Genomic DNA, 17,483 nt, shown 5'->3' on the forward strand with positions numbered 1-17,483 from the left:
AATACTGAGTGCTTAGTCTCATGATGTGAAAAAACCTTGTTAGTTTCACAGACTCACAACTAATGAACATGTTACACACATGGGGTTTCGAGAATGTAAACTGTACTTAATATTTTTGGGTTAAAGGCTGCTTTGTTTTTCCCCCGTTTTCTCATTAGTAGCAGACTCATCAACAAAAAAAAAAAGGAATGTTTGTTTAACACTTATGTTAATAATGGACTGAACCTGCTGCAAGTGTAGAAATGATGTTTTCTGAGATGACACTGTATGTAGATGTAGATAGTGGTTATTAAAAGGGCAAAACGCACAATAAATAATACAACGTCATGTCCATAGACATTTCGCACAGAATGTTCTTGTGACCAGGAAGCAACAAGGTGGTTGGAAACTTCTGACCTAATCTACACAGGTCTTATAGCAACAATAAATAGGAACAATGATGATGCAGAATCTGACTGATTTAAATGTTATGTGAACAGTATAAACCGGTTCTGCCAGCCTGCTATTCTTTCTTTTTTCTGAAACAAGCTACTTGTACGATAACCAGTGTGAGGCCTTTAAACACCTGAGCTAGTGTTACTTTTAATGAGTGGTTTACAAATATCATTTAGATAACATTTATTTACAATTTACAGTGGATTCAGAAAGTATTACATTTTTTTTACATTTTGTTCGGTTGCAGCCTGATACTACAATTGATCAAATTTATTTATTTTTTCTCATCAATCTACACTGTGTCTTATAAAAATAATATTAGAAATATCAAATATTTATTTTACAAAAAAACTGAAATATCACATGTACAAAAGTTTTCCGACCCTTTACAATAACACTTGAACATTAGTTTAGATGCCTCCCATTTTTCTTGAGTATTGCTGAGATGTTTTTACACCTGTGAACACCTACCTGTGAAAAAATGTATTGATTGGACATTATTTGGAAAGGCACACGCTCTATATATAAAGCCTCACAGCTGACAGTGCATATCAGAGCAAAAACCATGTCATGAGTACAAAGTAACTGCCTAGACAGCTCAGAGACACGATTGTTGCAATGATCTGGGGAAGGCTACAAGAAAGAATGCTGCTGCACTGAAGATTCCAAAAAGCACAGTGGCCTTGAGAATTCTCAATATTTTAAAGGACTCTTCCAAGAGCTGGTCGCATGGCCAAACTGAGCAATCGTGGTAAAAAGGCCTAAGAGAGTTGACCAAGAATCTAATAGTCACTCTGACTGAGCTCTGGAGATTCTGTGTGGAGATGGGACAAAATTCCAGGTGCACAACCATAACTGCAGCCTTTCAACAATCTGGGCTTGGAGCCCAATTTAAGTTTCCAACAGGCACCCACAAACTGTGTAGAACAAGTTTCTCTGGTCATATAAAACCAAGATTGGCCTGCCTCAATTGTTAATGTTATGTCCGTAGAAAATCAGGTACTGCTCACCCCCTACCCAAAACCATCTGAATAGTGAAGGTGTTTTTCTGCAGCAGGGACTGTGCAACTGTTCAGGGTTAAGGGAAACATGAATGGAGCAACGTAAAAAGTACTCGAGGTTGTAATAGCTGCCAAAAGTGCTTCAACTAAGTACTGAATAAAGGATCTAAAAAACTATTTATGTGATTTTTTTTTTTCTCTTTTTTTCTTCTAATGTCTAGACTTCTGTTTTCACTTTGTCATTATGGGGAACTGAATAAAGATTAATAAGAAGAAAAAAACCCAATTAGAATTCATTCATTCATTTTCTCCCGCTTATCCGTAATTCGGGTCGCGGGGGCAGCAGTCTAAGCAGGCCCCCGCCTTCGACTGCTGCCCAATTCTCACAGCACCGTCCCTTATGGTCCCTCCTGCAGGTGGTGAGCCCACGGGAAACAATTAGAATAATTGAGTGAATTTATTCTTTTAGAACATTGGGTTCCAGGAAGAAACCAACAGTGACACAATAAATATTATGATCTCTAAGGAAAACACACACGTGGCAAAATGCTAGAAAGAAGCTGGGTGTACTGAGCCCTAAGGGGAAAACACATCTGGCAAAGTGCTACAGAAGCTGTGTGTGCTGTGGGAAATCGGTCGAAAATCTTGAGCAATGTTAGTGCTGATGCTCTACCAGCTGCTGCATAACAGAAAAAAACAGTAGGTTGAACACTGCATGTCTTGATGTAAATGACCTCAAGACAACGGAATGACCGCTGTCACAGGGTCAGGGTCACTGAGTCCTTTGAAAAAGATTCTCATGTAAAATGGTATAGCTGAATGTCTTGTTTTAATAAAGATTTAAGATGTTGACCTAATCAAAGGCAACTTGCAGTTATAATAGCTAATTTAGTGAAATGTAATGAATTTAATGAAATTAATCATGCACCTTTGATGGACCCTGAACATCCACGTTAGTACAATATACAAGATGCGCAAAAAAAACAAAAAACAATAAGCTGCCCTTCAGTTACCATATTTTCCGGACTATAAGCCGCTACTTTTTTCCCACGCTTTGAACCCCGCAGCTTAAACAATGAATCGGCTAATTTATGGATTTTTCCAGGGTTTTTCCAGTTTCACAAACTTCAAGCCAAAAAACTAAGCACCAAAATATTAGACCAATGAAATTGCCGAACGGGTTCAGGTGAACCAATGAAACTCTTTATATTAAATCAGACGCGCTCCCACTGAATCGGGCCGCACCACATCATAAATATGGATGATGTTCCTCTGACGTTTGACCTGCCGCTCACTCGGACTGTCTACAGGAAATGCGAATCATTCGTCACGCTGAAAACAACCGGGCATGAAAAAAACGCACTTCACCTGTATTCTGAGCTGCACGGCGTCGGGAGAAAAGCTTCACCGATGGTGATTTTTAAACGCACGACGATGCCAAAAGATAAACTCTCGAGAGAAATAGTTGTGAAAGGAAGGAGGAAGACAGTGAACAATGACTTTTTTTTGGTAGGCTGCTGTTTATATACAAGCCGTGTAACAGACACTGTCTTTCGTTAAAGCCTGTGTAAAGTTCATTTGTTTCAGTGTAGACACCTGCGACTTATAGACAGGTGCGGCTTATAGACAGGTGCGGTGTATTTATGTTTAAAATAAAAATCTTTGTCAAATTCAGTGGGTGTGGCTTATATTTGGGTGCGCTTAATAGTCCAGAAATTACAGTAATAGGGGTTAATCTGTTCAACTTTAAAACATTCCTGGAATTGAATTACGTTTGTCTCTCTACATCAACCAAGTTTTATCCTCACAGATATTATAGTTCCAAAGTTTTCCATCAATAATTATATAGAAGCTTAGTAAGTCATACATCTAGAAATTGTACATATTAATTATCTATTAATCACTCACTACAACAAACAAATACATATAGCATCTCACAAAAGTGAGCACACCCCTCACATTTAAGCAACCATTGCAGTATATCTCCCTGAGGGACACTACTATAGACATGAAACTTGGATATAGGTGCAATGTGCAGTTTGTAGAGCAGTACAGATTTGTCTGTCCTTCGAAAAGAACTCAACATACAGCCATTATTGTCAAAACAGCTGGCAGCAAAAGTGAGTAAACCCCAAGTGATAACAGCTGTATGTTGTGTAACCATTCAAAGCCACATGTCCTATTCATCATGTTCATGTTTCTGTCTGCTTGACAGGACCATACAAATTTGTGTATCTTATATTAGCAGGTGAAATTTGGTTCTTTTGAGTACAATTCTCTCATACTGACCACTGGATGTTCAACATGGCACCTCGTAGAAAAAAACTCTCTGAGGATTTGAGAATTAGTGTTGTTGCTGTCCACAAAAATGGCCGAGACTATAAGAAGATCAGAAACACCCTGAAACTGAGACTGCCTCTTTTAAACCAACTACCTGCATGTCCTCCCTCACCACATCTCTTTTCCTCCTTCTTAGTGGCTCCATCCTCAGCATTCTACTACCAATATACCCCATGTCCCTCCTCTGCACATGTCCAAACCATCTCAATTGCACCTCCTTTACCCTCACATACTTCTCTGACACACCTGACTTCCTCATACAATACCACAACTCCTCTCTCACAAATCCACAAACACACAATGCATCAGCTTATAGTCAGACCTTCATTACAATCATCTTAAAACCTCTTGTTATCGATATGTACAGCAATCAGATCACAAAAGCCTCTGGAAATATCAAGGAAGTTCATGTTGCATGTGATCCTCCTTTTTTTTAGAGTCTCAATGTTGTGGGTTTATACAGAAACAAAAGGCGTTTCCAAATCACAGATTCCAAATGCTTTTGAAAGGAATATAAAGAAACGGGAAGTCGTTTTCCTCAAAAGAGGCACAGAAAGTGAAGCGAAAGTGTTCGTGAGTGAGGAAAGGATCTAAGGTCACATCTCCACTCTTTCTTAATGTCTAAATATACCGAATTACAGTAACTGCTTTCACCTTAACTTGATGATTAGAGGAATTTCAATCAGGAGGTATTGTTTACCCTGTCATCACCAAACAGATATTACTTAAGAAAGGAGCTCAGAGGCATTTGCTTTATAATAGAACTCACTACTAAATATAAAATAATTAATGCAACAATTTCTTCCAAAAAATTTTGAAATGCCTGCATTTCTGATTGACTGGTAGTGCAACAGCTAAGGTATTTATTTACTGTGCTGAGGACATGCTCTTCCACTTTCACTTTCTTTCACTTCAATATTCTTCTCATATTATTTTTCTTCTAAAGCACTTCACGGTTAAAACTCTATCCCATAAACATCACTTGTATTGTATAAATATAGTAAAACCTCTTTATATGTAAATATTTTCATGTCCAAAATAAAATAGCTTTTTTAAATTCAATTCCAATCCTATCCATTTTTTATTTATTTTTTTTACCTCGATATATAGTAAAGGATTGGTGGCATCGTTTTTCATCGGCATACGCGTGAATTTAAAATAAAATGTAAGCCTCCGCAAATGTGATGTGAATTTATGAATCGGTTTGGCCTGTGAAAATGCGTACAGATTAAATGATGGACACTTCATTTTCGAACAGGACTAATAAAACCTAGCGTTCTCTCAGTGGCTTAATGTACGAACTGAGGAGTAAAGTGGAAAATTAGAATGATGCATTGTGGTAATAATTTGGCGTGTAAGTTAAATGATTGTAAATAATGGTTCTGAGTGCCAAGGTACTTGAATTAAGTTAGATAAAATGCTTGTAATTAAGGCAAGTGAACATTAGTTTATAGAGTATTATAGGCCTTCATTAAGTGCCTGTAGACTTATGTGAAGTAGGTGTCAGAAGGTGAGAAATGTTGATGAATCAGGATAAAAGTGAACCAAAGCACTTTGTGAGGAAATTACCTGCGCATGCAGTCCAGCGCCCGGACAAAATAGTCCTTATGGAGCTGGTGCTCGTCCCTCAACAGGGCACACTGTTCCAACGTCACCGACATGGACGTCCTGTCTTTGGCACTCTTACAGCTGGTGAAGCGGATCCCGTTAAGCCGCCGACAAATCTGACAGGACAGAACATGTATTTCGATTATAACAATAAAAATCACAGTAACATCAACAATGACTTGTTACAAGATTTGTACAAACAGCCATAAATCATAGCACTGGAGAATTTGACCCTCCCAATGTTTGTTCTGGAACAATTCAGGCACATACTGTATGTATTTAATGTAATGCTCTAAATAAACTGTGCTGCAGAGAAATGACATGCTTTCTTGGTAAAAGCCACCTGACAAACCGCAAGGTCATATTTTATGCCCATATCATACCCATAGCAGAAAGATAATATGCATGAAGGAACAAAGTACAAAGTGAAACACAGGCCTGTCACATTTTCCTGGCTACAATCCAAATTCTTTTATCACTCGAAGAGCAACTTCCTATAAAAACACTTGATGGTGACCAAAAAAAGAAAAAGTGACACTGCCACTGTTCTCTGTACCACATATCCATTTATTATTTATTATTTTATGACCTACATCAAAAACGCACAAATACGTTGTTAGCAACTGGCCTTAACCAATCCCTAAATAACATTTTGCATAACTTGCACTTTCCTATAGCTGAAAATTAAAATCAGTTTTACATTTGTGGGAGAGTGAGAGATTTGCCCCAATAACAGAAAGCTGATTGGCTGTTGCGTGTTGGTCTCTATTTGTAGTCGTAATACAGGGAATTATATTTGGACTAGCAAAGGAAAGAACTGCAGCACCACGGGAAAACTAACATACAAAAACATTCGGGAGCATTTCAGTGAGCAGTGGAGGTAGAGTTACATGGACATAGGAACATTTAAGACCTGTTTAAAATTATTTAAGATCTACTAGATCCACTAATTTTCAGTCCATGACTGGATCATTGGCTGCTAAGCTCCAATGAAAGGAAACCGTACATCATTAAAAGTGTGGGGAAGTCTGGTTGTGATGATCAGGAGTTCACAAACAGATCCAGAACCGCTGGTGAAATTATGAAGACTGGGAATGTCTAGGAATGTCCAGGAGGGACTATGGGCAGAGCTCTAAGCTGAAATTTTCTCAGTTTGAGGAAGGTGGTAGCTCAGTGGTTAAGGCTCTGGGTTAATGATTGAAAAGTTAAAAAGGTTTAAGCTCCTGTATCGCCAAGCTAACACTAGTGTGGCCCCTGAGAAAGGCCCTTAACCTTAGAGCTCTGACTCCAGCTTCTTTACATCACTAAGATGTTTGAAAAATATTTTTCACTGTGCTGTAAAGTACATGTGACAAATATAGAGCTTCCTTCCTCCCTACCCCCATGAAGAGCTTAAGCTGAAGGAAAGCCATAGTTTAAATATTCAGACTGTTAATTCAGATAAAAGTCTGAAGCACCAGAGAATAGTGGTAATGCAAAAGCAAACCCTAACCACTTAAATCACAATAAATAATGCTGTTTAGCCCTGACCTTTTTGAGTGTGGAATTTTAAGTAGGATATTTTCTGTAAATGTAAAATAGTCATCGATACGCTTTTTTTTTTGTAGTTTTGTGGTTTTGAAGGTGCAAAATACGTTGCTACATTTGTTTCTGCAGCATCTGTTAGTCACTGTTGCCTGAATTCAGTTATTCGAGGCTGTTATTATGCTTGCATTAGTATGCATTAGTTACGAAAGACTCAGTGACAAAGCTGTATTTTTGCTGTTACTGGCGAACAACCACAGTTGTTGAGATGAGTCACAAATTTTCGCTTCCAATTTCCAATCTATAATCTCCAGACACATGCCACATCGGAACACAGGACAAGACTTCACTTTCACTACTGCACGAAAAGAACCCTGTATTGAATACCCTTTGCAAAAACAAACGAACAAAAACACCATCTGATATGAAAAAGATCAGTACAGCTTGTTTTTGACAACATCGTCTGCATTGTTTGGTTCGCTCAAAAGCTGCACAACTTGTGGCCTTCATTCTAAATTGGGTTTGTTCCTCATTACTCCTCATCGGTTTGACGCAAAAGTGTCGCTCGTCTTACCGCTCCTGCAAGCCAAAGAATTTCTACATTCTTCCTCTTCTTGGTTACTACATTCTGGCCAAGTGTTTCAAGCAACTCCTTAATATCTGGCTGCATCTGAAAAGAAGGCAGACCTGAGACAGAGAGATAAAGAGAAAAAATGTCATAAGAAAGAAAAAAAGTACCAAAACAACACTAACTAGCTTGTAATGCAACATGTAATGCCCAAGTTCACCTGCATAAAAATCCAACACGGCATAACTGCCAAAACAAACAGAACTGCAGACTGGAGTGAAAGGGGGCACTGTGTTAATCAAAGTGGGCAAACACATTTTTTCCTTTAACTGCAACACACCAGTTACAGCAAAGTTAAACATTTGCGCAGAGCCTCTGAAAATGGCTCAACTATTTAGACACGCAGGAACGGATCTCTTTTAGTAAAGAATTCATGGATGTTTTTTAGTTTATTATTGACGCATAACCAGATAGAAGGTTTGGATATTTTATTTATGATTCTGCTGAGCATCTGTGTGGCAGGTCTACGTGCAACTTGTCTTACATAGTTGCAGATGCATACAAAATGTGCATTGTTAAAATAAGATAATATAAAAAAAAAAACGCTGGGAAGAAAAAAGCAAACAAAAAAGACTGAAAAACGCATTAAAGGAATTGACTGTACAGGGTGTAGTTAAGTGAAATGTGATGAGTGAAATATTAACTTACATTCTAATGGAGTCCTGTCCACGAGTGACTTATAATAGGTCTCTAAAATGTCAAAATTTCTCTGATTTATCCTCTCCTGTAAGGAAATATCCCCAAACCTAAACAGGAGAGAGGAAGGAAGGAAGGAAGGAAAGGTTGAAATAGGGAGTGATTCAGCACATTAGCAGCTGTATGGTGAAATTTAGAAAGATGTTTTATACCAATAACTGTGTGAACAGGATGTGAGAATTTTGTCCTTTTGTGTGTTATTGTGTACCTCTCAGCGATTGTCTGCTGTTCATTGATGCCCACGTTGAAGAGCACAGGGAAGACCTGCAGCAGCTTGCCCTGACGCACTTCATCTGGTAATGTCTGGAAGGCTTGGAGTGGAAGCGGCACCTCTACAGTGTAATGGTCTCTGCCACACACACACACACACACACACACACACACACACACACACACACACACACACACACACACACACACACACACACACACACACACACACACGAAATGGTTAATGAAACCAAAGGATTTATGAACCAGGTCACAACAATACATGGACACCATTCAGATTATTTCAGATAAGTACTTTAAATTTACTTTCGCAGACTTTTCTAGTAAAGTAAAATGCTTTACTACACCTAAATCTAAACACTTGCTTCAGTAACCAAAATAAAACCATCCATTTTATATGATGTGTTTTTTTTTATATATAATAAACAATACAATAGAATATTGCACCTGCTTAATGTCTCCAAAAGTTAATAGTCAAAAATTCCTGGCCCTAAAGGAATAGTTAATCCTTATAAAATATAAACCCCTACACCGCCACTTCTTGGGTCTTGGAAATGCACGTCAAACTCTTGAACAACGAAACCATGACGAACCTCTGAGTGCACTGAAAACCGACAATTTATTACACTCTGGGTAACAGATAAGATAATGTCCTTAACATGAACTGGATAGTCATTGATCAAGAATGCACTGACAGGGTTTCTGCCATAGATTGCTTTGAGTCATCAAATTATTGAAGCACTGACTTCTTTGGAGTTCAAATAAAATCCACATTTCTGCTGATTTATCTTCTGCTATATGTGGTTCTTCTCCAGACTGTTACCACAAATCTGGAGGCACACAATTATATAAGACGTCTTTGGATGCAGTATAATCAAATATTGCGTTCACTTAAACGTGAAAACCCAAACATGTTCCAGCATGGCATTGCCCCTGTGCACAAAGTGAGCTCCATTAAGCTCTTGAGTCGCTTACTATAGAGCTCTGATCTCATTCCTATTGGACACCTTTGGGATGAATGTGAAGACTGACTGCAGGCCTAATCACCTACATCAGTACCTGACTTTACTAACACCCTTCTGGCTGATGAACACAAACCTCCACATGCGCCCTCTAAAATCTAGTGGAACATCTTACCAGAAGAGTGAAGGGAATTAGAAAAGCAAATTAGGACTAAATGTGGAATGCGATGTTTAAAAAGGACATACTATACTCACGACCAGGTATAGTGTGCGTGTGTGTGTGTGTGTGTATATATATACTGTGTATATATATATATATATATATATATATATACACACACATTTATGCATCTCACCGTCTGCCAGTGACAGTTGGCTGCAGATTGCTGGGGTCATCGGAAGCAGCTTCTGTGATTTTGAAAGTGACTCCCTGTAGATCAGAAATCCCAACCTCCATATCCTCCAGCATGCCGATCTCCTCACCTGACACACAGAAATGAATTATGACTCTCACACCACACACAAACACATAGCAGCACAAAAACGATCACACAACAAGCGTGTTCGAAGGAAACTGTGCAACTGTGTGCTAACAATAATATCACTATAAAGACCCGTTCACACATTACATACTTCCATTCCTTCATGGTCAGTCTGTGCAACTGTTCCTTTTACAAAGCTATCAGACTGCTCAATAACAGACACGGAACTAACACTACACACACTGCAAACTTGGCAGGCGGTCACCTAGGGCGCAACCAGATGAGGGCCGCCTGTGAGTGCCCTCTGCCCCACCGCCAAGAATGTGCCTAGTAATTTTATTGAAAACTGGGAACTGTGCCTTATTGTATAATACTTAAGAGCTGTTACAGTAATGTATTGTTGTGTTCAAGTAGTTTCTTTTTTCAATTAAATTATTTTCAGTTTTTTCTGCTGTAGTTTAATATACAATATACATTTACATGTTCAATTAAATGTGTTTAACCTCTGCAGTGGAAGGTTGTAAATGATTAAATGATTGCTGTAGTGTGTGGAGCCTAGTGCTATGAAAGCGGAGGAGGGACTACAACTGGAATCTCACCCAGGGTGCCAAAAACGTTACCCTGCACACACACATGCTCTCAAATGAACATCATTGTACCGCATATACACCTTGCACATACCTTCTCAAGCCGCTGCTAAAGAAACGGTAAACAAAATGCAAACCAACACGATAAGTTTATATCTACTATGTTACTATTATATTGTAATTTCTTTTCTTTGCAATAGAATTTTTTTTTTTTTTGCTGTTTGAACACATCTGTAACAGTTATTTAACTGCAGCTGGTCCTTTGTGGATTTAAAATGGAAAGAGAAAACACAGAACTGTGTTGTTTTATGTTGCACGTGCTCCTGGACGATTGCTGTTTCGTTTCACTATGTAGCATTTCAGCCGTGTACAATTCAATTCCTGGTAAATGTTACTCGATACTTTTACATACACACGCTGGAATCCGAACACACTGATTGAAAAGGGGGATACTCACAGCTACAACAAGTGCATGTAAGGACACTGCTGGTGTCACACACACCCACACCCACACCCACACACACACACACACACACACACACACACACACCCACACGCCTGGAACTTTACATATGCTTTTTATTTGTTTGCTCTTTGACATTGGTTGCTAGAGTACGCGACTTAAGCTCAACCAGTAACACTGAGTAACCATTTATGACACATTCAACTACTGGCTTCATACACACAGAGTCAGAACTTTAAAACTGACGCATCAGGATCATATATATTCTCATGATCTTTCTCAGGAATGCGTCTTCCAGCTTGTTTGCTTTTTTTTCCTCCAGGAATTTGACAGACAAGAATGACTGACATTCGTATGATATCATGCAATAGACATTTGGGTCTAAGATTCATTCTTCTTTTTTTTTCTGTATTAAACATAGTACCAAAATACAAATCACACAAACGGCTGTAATGTTACAGTTTGATAAAACAAAAAAGGATACAACCCCCCCCCCCCCACCCCTCCCACAACCACCACCACCACCCTCGTGTTCTTTTGGACTGCTAAAAAAACAATAATATGCATTAGTGGGAAGCAACGCTCCGTGTACACACAGTACACCTCCTGTTTTACACAAATGAACATGATGTAACATGAAGGAATTTGACAACAGCTCCCTTATGAAGAATGACTGACAATTATTTGTTTAATATTGTGCAATAGACTTTTGGGTCTAAGATTCATTCATTTTTTTATTTTTTTATTTTTTTTAATGTACTAAACATAGTACCAAAATACAGATCACACAATCCGCTGTAATGTAACAATTTGATAAAAACAAAAGACCCCCCCCCCCCCAATGTTCTTTTGAACTGCAAAAAAAACAATAATATGTATGAGTGAGAAGCAACGCTCCGTGTACACACAGAGCCCTGCTGCAACCAAAACCCCAGTAATGCTGAGATCCAGCAGTGAACAAAAGGGGTTCTGAGACCTCTAAAAAACAATAATTTGGAAAATGAGGGAACACAGAGATAAGGAGGAGCAGTGAGATAACAGAGTGCCTTGAAAACTAACTAAAGGCAACAAACTAATCTAAACAATCTTGAATGAGAAGTAAGTAAATGGAGTTTTGCTCAAAAGACTAAGCAAAAAAGGAGAAGAAGGACAAACAGATTACAAAACCATTGGTGGGGAATTGATGAGAAATGAAATATGATATGTGTCGTAGTGTGCAGCTATGTTATATGGTAAACACTTTGAAAGCAGGCGTGTGTTGCTTTTTTTGATGACGGCTCGCTTTATGTGCCTCCTGCGGCTCATTTCTTGGTGCCATTGTTCTTGAGCTCACTAAGGAAACAGTGATGTCATCAGATTGAGCAAAGTTTGTAAAAGGCACAAAGAGACTAATCAGTTTGTTTTGTCAAGGCTTTATGCCTTTGTGTGTTTCTTTTTCCAAAATAATTCATTTAAAGTTGAGTAATACAAACTCACGGCGTAAACACAATAATTATAGGGGTGTAAATGGCCAATTTTACCTTCCTTATATATGCAAAAATACAGAATGCTTGTCCAGTTGATGTACTCAATCACTTTTTAACACTCTTTGCACACATGAAATGGATTGCTATTCATTCAAACTCATCTCCCAAAATTTTTTTTTTATTAGACAAACAATAAAACAATGAGCTGTAGTTTATGAACTAATAAAGACAATAAGTTATGGTTCGAGTGACTGAAACAGAATACAGTGGTGTGAAGTGTGAGTAAGAAAGAATTTGTGAAGAAAGAATTTCACTGTGCACTGTCTGTCTGTCTGTCTGACTGTCAGTCTGACTGTCTGTCTGTCAGTCTTACTGTCTGTCTGACTGTCTGTCTGACTGTCTTTCTGACTGTCTGTCTGTCTGTCTGTCTGTCTGTCTGTCTGTCTGTCTGTATTTTTCTGTCAGTCTGACTGTCTGTCTGACTGACTGACTGACTGTCTGTCTGACTGACTGACTGACTGCAATTTGGGGAAGGTGGTACACTAGTGGTTAAAGCATTGTAATTTGAATCCAGGAATGGGGGTTTGATTCCTGGCCATACCAGGCTGCCACATTCGGTCCCTTGAGCAAGGTCTTTAACCCTCCCCATGGGGATCAGTTGTGGGAATGGGGATAAAGTACTCCAGCATGAATGATTACAAGCCCGGCTGTGAAAGGAGGAGGGTGGGCAATGGCCTAGCAACCCGACCCCTTAACAAAAACTGCTATGGAAACGTCAAGTAAGCAGTCAGTGCCCTATGTGCCTCATGGTGCGGGAGGAATATATATAAAAAACTGCCTCCATTATAACTGCTTGAAAACAGCATTACATTTCATTTCTCTGAACCTTAATATGTATATTTATTTCTATTTCTTATTTTAATTTGTACTTTGAAATTTACTTGCATTTTTACTTGCAACCAAACAATTTCCCTATGAGATCAATAAAGTACTTAATAGGGTGTATTTTGATTCTGAAACTACAGGTTATTTCTTTTGGGAATCATATCCTTTCTCTTGGTTTGTTGATATGGGTGGAAAAAAATCATAGTAGTAGTACACCTTTAGCTTGTTTGAAATAGGAAAGTTTGGGTTTCATTTGCTTATAAATCTGATGTTATTGCTTCATCAATGAGCACATTTTCCTCTATTTTGCAATTTGCAGAAAAATCTGGTGTCTATGCAGAATAAATTGTGCCACATCCACACACTCCCTTTCTGCTGACACAACAATACTGAGGTGAACGAACCCATTTCCAGAAATGAATAAGATAATGCTGTAAAAGTGTGTGCATGTGTTTGTGTGTGCATGTGTAATTTATATACTTACTATATGTACTGAGCAGGCTCTCGAACTGGGCCACCACTCCAACTGTGTGCAGTTGTGTGATAAAGCCCTTATCCTCTATTCCAGCATACAATCGCATGAGAAAACCACATGCTAGTGCAGCTAGCTGTAAACACACACAATAAGCAGACAGTATTATTCATCATGTGGCAGTGTAACAGTGTAACTTTCTCATCTATAACCGTAGAAAAGGCTCACTGCATCGGCTCAATTACTCTGCTGAGACGTTTACATAATTATTTAGCCAGATGTCATCCCTGATTTTATTTCAGCTGCTGCACAAATACATAATTAATTAGCATTTAGTTGATGGTTGAAAGGTTGAGCTGAATCAAGTGTGAGAACACTGAAAAAACACATAGTACATCGTGTATAGTGTTTTGTCAATAAAAACTGAGCGCAGGCACTCAAGTGAGAAAAGTGTTCAGCACTAACATGCTAATCAGCAGAAGTGCAGAAATGCAGGAAAAACTATTGCACATTTGATGAAAAGGCAGCTAAAATACTGTGCCTGAAAAAGATCCTAAACATTGTAGGTATGTAAGGCAAGGTTACATGGAGGATTTGTTTGTGCTTTATTTGTGTGTGTGTGTGTGTGTGTGTGTGTGTGTGTGATTTCACAATTGATCTTTTTCTCAGAGACCAGGATCATGAGTTTCGTATGTGCTTTATGAACATCCTGTTCCACATTTTCTCCCCATTTGCTTTGATAATAACCACCACACTTCTGGGAAGACCTTCCACTAAATTTGTGGTTGTGAAGATTTGGGTTAGGGTCAGCCAGAAGGTGTTTAGTCAATTCCTGGTACTGATGTAAGAAGGAGACCTCGGGTGCAAACAGCAATCCATTTAATGCCAAACTTGTTTTGAAAGGTTGAGGTTCGAGCTCAATAACAGGCCATTTAAGATCTTCTACTCCAACCCATGTAAGCCATATCTTCATAGAGCTGGCTTTGTGCACAGGTGCAACGCTACTGCAGCCAAAAAACATCTAATTGTGTGCCTCCAAGTTTGTTGGATGAGTTTGGGAAAGAACCATATATGGCTGAAAAAGTCTGGGGTTTTGCCCATATAGTGGAAAAATCCATTGAGGTCAGTGCTGCTTATGGTGTTTTTCCAATCCAGTTCTGGCCTTTTTCTTCCATTTTAAACAGAAAAGTTGACATGGAGAACAACATGTAGGACGCTGCAATGCCAGTTTAAACACAGTCTTTTCCATATTCACTTAAAAGTACATCTAAAATAATGTCATAACATCTCATTGGTTGGGGAAGAGAATTTCCATCTGTAATACAAGTACCTGAGCCACATAGCAAATCCAATTAAAACCTGCCAACAACAATTAGCTACATAAAGATGAATCGGTTGTGTTTTCTGTCAGTTCCCAGCTGCATTGGAAAATGTGTTCAATACACTTTAACTGTAGTCTGTAGGCAAATATGTAATAAAAAATATTATTGGAGACTGGGGAAGTGACAGCTCAGTGGGAAAAAGTTGTGAGTTCAAAGCTGCCAGTGCTGGACCCTCGAGCCATCAATCCTGACTTAATTAAGATAATTGTAAGCTGCTCTAGATAAGGGTGTCTGCCAAATGTCATTGATGCAAAAGAGCATGAATGATACGTTTTAGTTAATAATGGGACTGCAGTATCATTGGAAAGTGTGGCTTATCTCAATTAATCTTGTCATTGTTACAGGTGAATGTGTGCGTAGAAGGTCAGTAGGTGGCGCTCACCGCTTGGCTAAATACAGTGTCACGTCTCTGTTGGAGCTGCAGACCTGATGGGGTGCTGCACGCCGCCTCCTGGAGAAGAACAAAGCTCATTGACTTGCTCGCTCTGTCTGCCACATCGCTTACACAGTCCTTTAGCGCCACCACCAAGGGGCTGAGCTGCTCCCTCCAGTCGGCAGCTAATACACACACACACACACACACACACAAACACACACACATATGATAAAATATTATAATGTTTACACAGGATGGTTGCCGTTTTATGTCATTTTTTCGTTTTGTTTTTGGGAAAGCTGGCTCACTGCTTTCTTCAGTATGCGTTAAACTATTTTCTGCGCTTGCTGATGGTGAGGAAGTTCATCACTTTGTTGCCTTCATGGAGGAAACTAAGCTTCCGTAAAACTGTTTGTCTCCTGGGGCTGTGGTGAGTCTTGGGGTGTTATTGTGCTGGTGGTGTGGAAAAAAGTGCAGACTGTGATGTTAAGGTTAAAAAAACTTTTTGTGTTTGCTGTTATTATATCCAGTGGTGGTGTTTTTGTTACCAACCAGCGCATGTGCAGTTTGAGGGGCTGCTGTTGGACAGTCAGCTGAATAAACATTTTTTTTTATTTCTAAGTTCATAAGAGGTTCTTGAACATGAATAGCACAATTAATGATTTTGCTGAATCCAAAAGCAGAGAAAATAATTACTGACTGCAGTGACAATAACAATACACAGGCAATAATTAGACTTCAGCAAAATGACTGTTATTTTAATTGGGTTCAGTGTTATTTGCATAGCGCTTAATTTGCATAAGAGGTTATAGCATGTGAATATACAGTGCATTTAAAAAGTAAACTCAATACACCATAACGACAAAGTAAATACAAAATTCCTGAAATGTCTGTAAATTGTTTTTAATTCAAAAACTGAAATATAAAATGCACATAAGTATTCAGACCCTTTGCCTCCCATCTTTCTTGATCGCCCCTAAAATGTTCCTACACCTCAACTGGAATCTATCTGTTGAAAAGTTTATTGATTGGACATGATTTGCAAAAAGCACAAACATCTCTCTATAGAAGGTCTCACAGCTGACAATCCATATCAGAGCAAAAACCAAGCCATGAGGTCGAAGGAACTGCCTGCAGAGCTCAGAGACTGTAGCAAGACACAGATCTGGTGAAGGCTACAAACAATTTCTGCTGCACTGAAGACTCCCAAGAGCACAACGGCTCTAGTGTGGCATAACCAGGACTCTTCCAAGAGCTGGATACCTGGTCAAACTGTGCAATCGATGGGAGGAGAAGGGTCTTAATAAGTGAGACTGAGCTCCAGAGATCTTTCTTGGATATGGGACAAAGTTCCAGAAGAACAGCCATCATTGCAGCCCTGGAGTTTATGGCAAAATGGCTAGTTGGAAGACTCTACTCAATGCAAGACCCATACAAGCCCACCGCCAACAGGCACCTAGAGAAATCTCAGTCTGTGTGGAACAGATTCTTTGGACTGATAAGACAAAGATTGAATTGTTTGTCCTCTAAACGTTATGTCCAGAAGAAACCAGGCATTGTTCATCACCTGCCCATAACCATGACGCCTGATGCATGATGCTGTGGGGGTGTCTGTCTGCAGCACGGACTGGGCATCTGGTGAGGATTATGGGAAATCTAATTGGGGCAGTACAGAGATATCCTCAAGAGTAACCAGAGTCGAAAAGAAACCGATCCTCATTTGGGTGGCACCGAATGTCTATTCATTACAGTTCCATCATTGTTGAGGCGTGCTTATAGTGAAGGGCACTTAAATGCAGAACTTTTCATGTAAATCGCAGTCCTAAGCCATTGCAGCAGACTGTTTACATCTTTATAGTTGTTGAGTAACTTCATAGATATTTAGGCTATCATTGGTGATTGCAAAAACATTTGGCAAAATGAAGTAAATTTTGAGCCTGTGTGT

General features: G+C 39.0%; 1 protein-coding gene across 31 annotated transcripts in view; it reads right to left on the reverse strand.

Annotated features, from left to right (window-relative positions):
- inpp4b (inositol polyphosphate-4-phosphatase type II B) overlaps positions 1-17,483 on the reverse strand; it is a 765,675-nt gene that overhangs the window by 536,329 nt on the left and 211,863 nt on the right. For 26 of the 31 annotated variants that reach the window (XM_083538648.1, XM_083538638.1, XM_083538643.1 and 23 more), the window contains 7 exons: positions 15,545-15,720; positions 13,793-13,916; positions 9,782-9,908; positions 8,441-8,581; positions 8,185-8,282; positions 7,483-7,595; positions 5,346-5,500 (listed from right to left, as the gene is read on the reverse strand). In XM_083538648.1, coding sequence (XP_083394774.1) covers positions 5,346-5,500; positions 7,483-7,595; positions 8,185-8,282; positions 8,441-8,581; positions 9,782-9,908; positions 13,793-13,916; positions 15,545-15,720 — 934 coding nt within the window. Of the gene's footprint in view, positions 1-4,783; positions 6,639-6,748; positions 7,596-8,184; positions 8,283-8,440; positions 8,582-9,781; positions 9,909-13,792; positions 13,917-15,544; positions 15,721-17,483 lie in introns of those variants that run through there. The other 5 variants (XR_014533081.1, XR_014533082.1, XR_014533083.1 and 2 more) reach the window with 3 other exon arrangements.

This window comes from Silurus aristotelis (genome assembly GCF_946808225.1).
Source record: "Silurus aristotelis genome assembly, chromosome: 4".
Lineage (NCBI taxonomy): Eukaryota > Metazoa > Chordata > Actinopteri > Siluriformes > Siluridae > Silurus > Silurus aristotelis.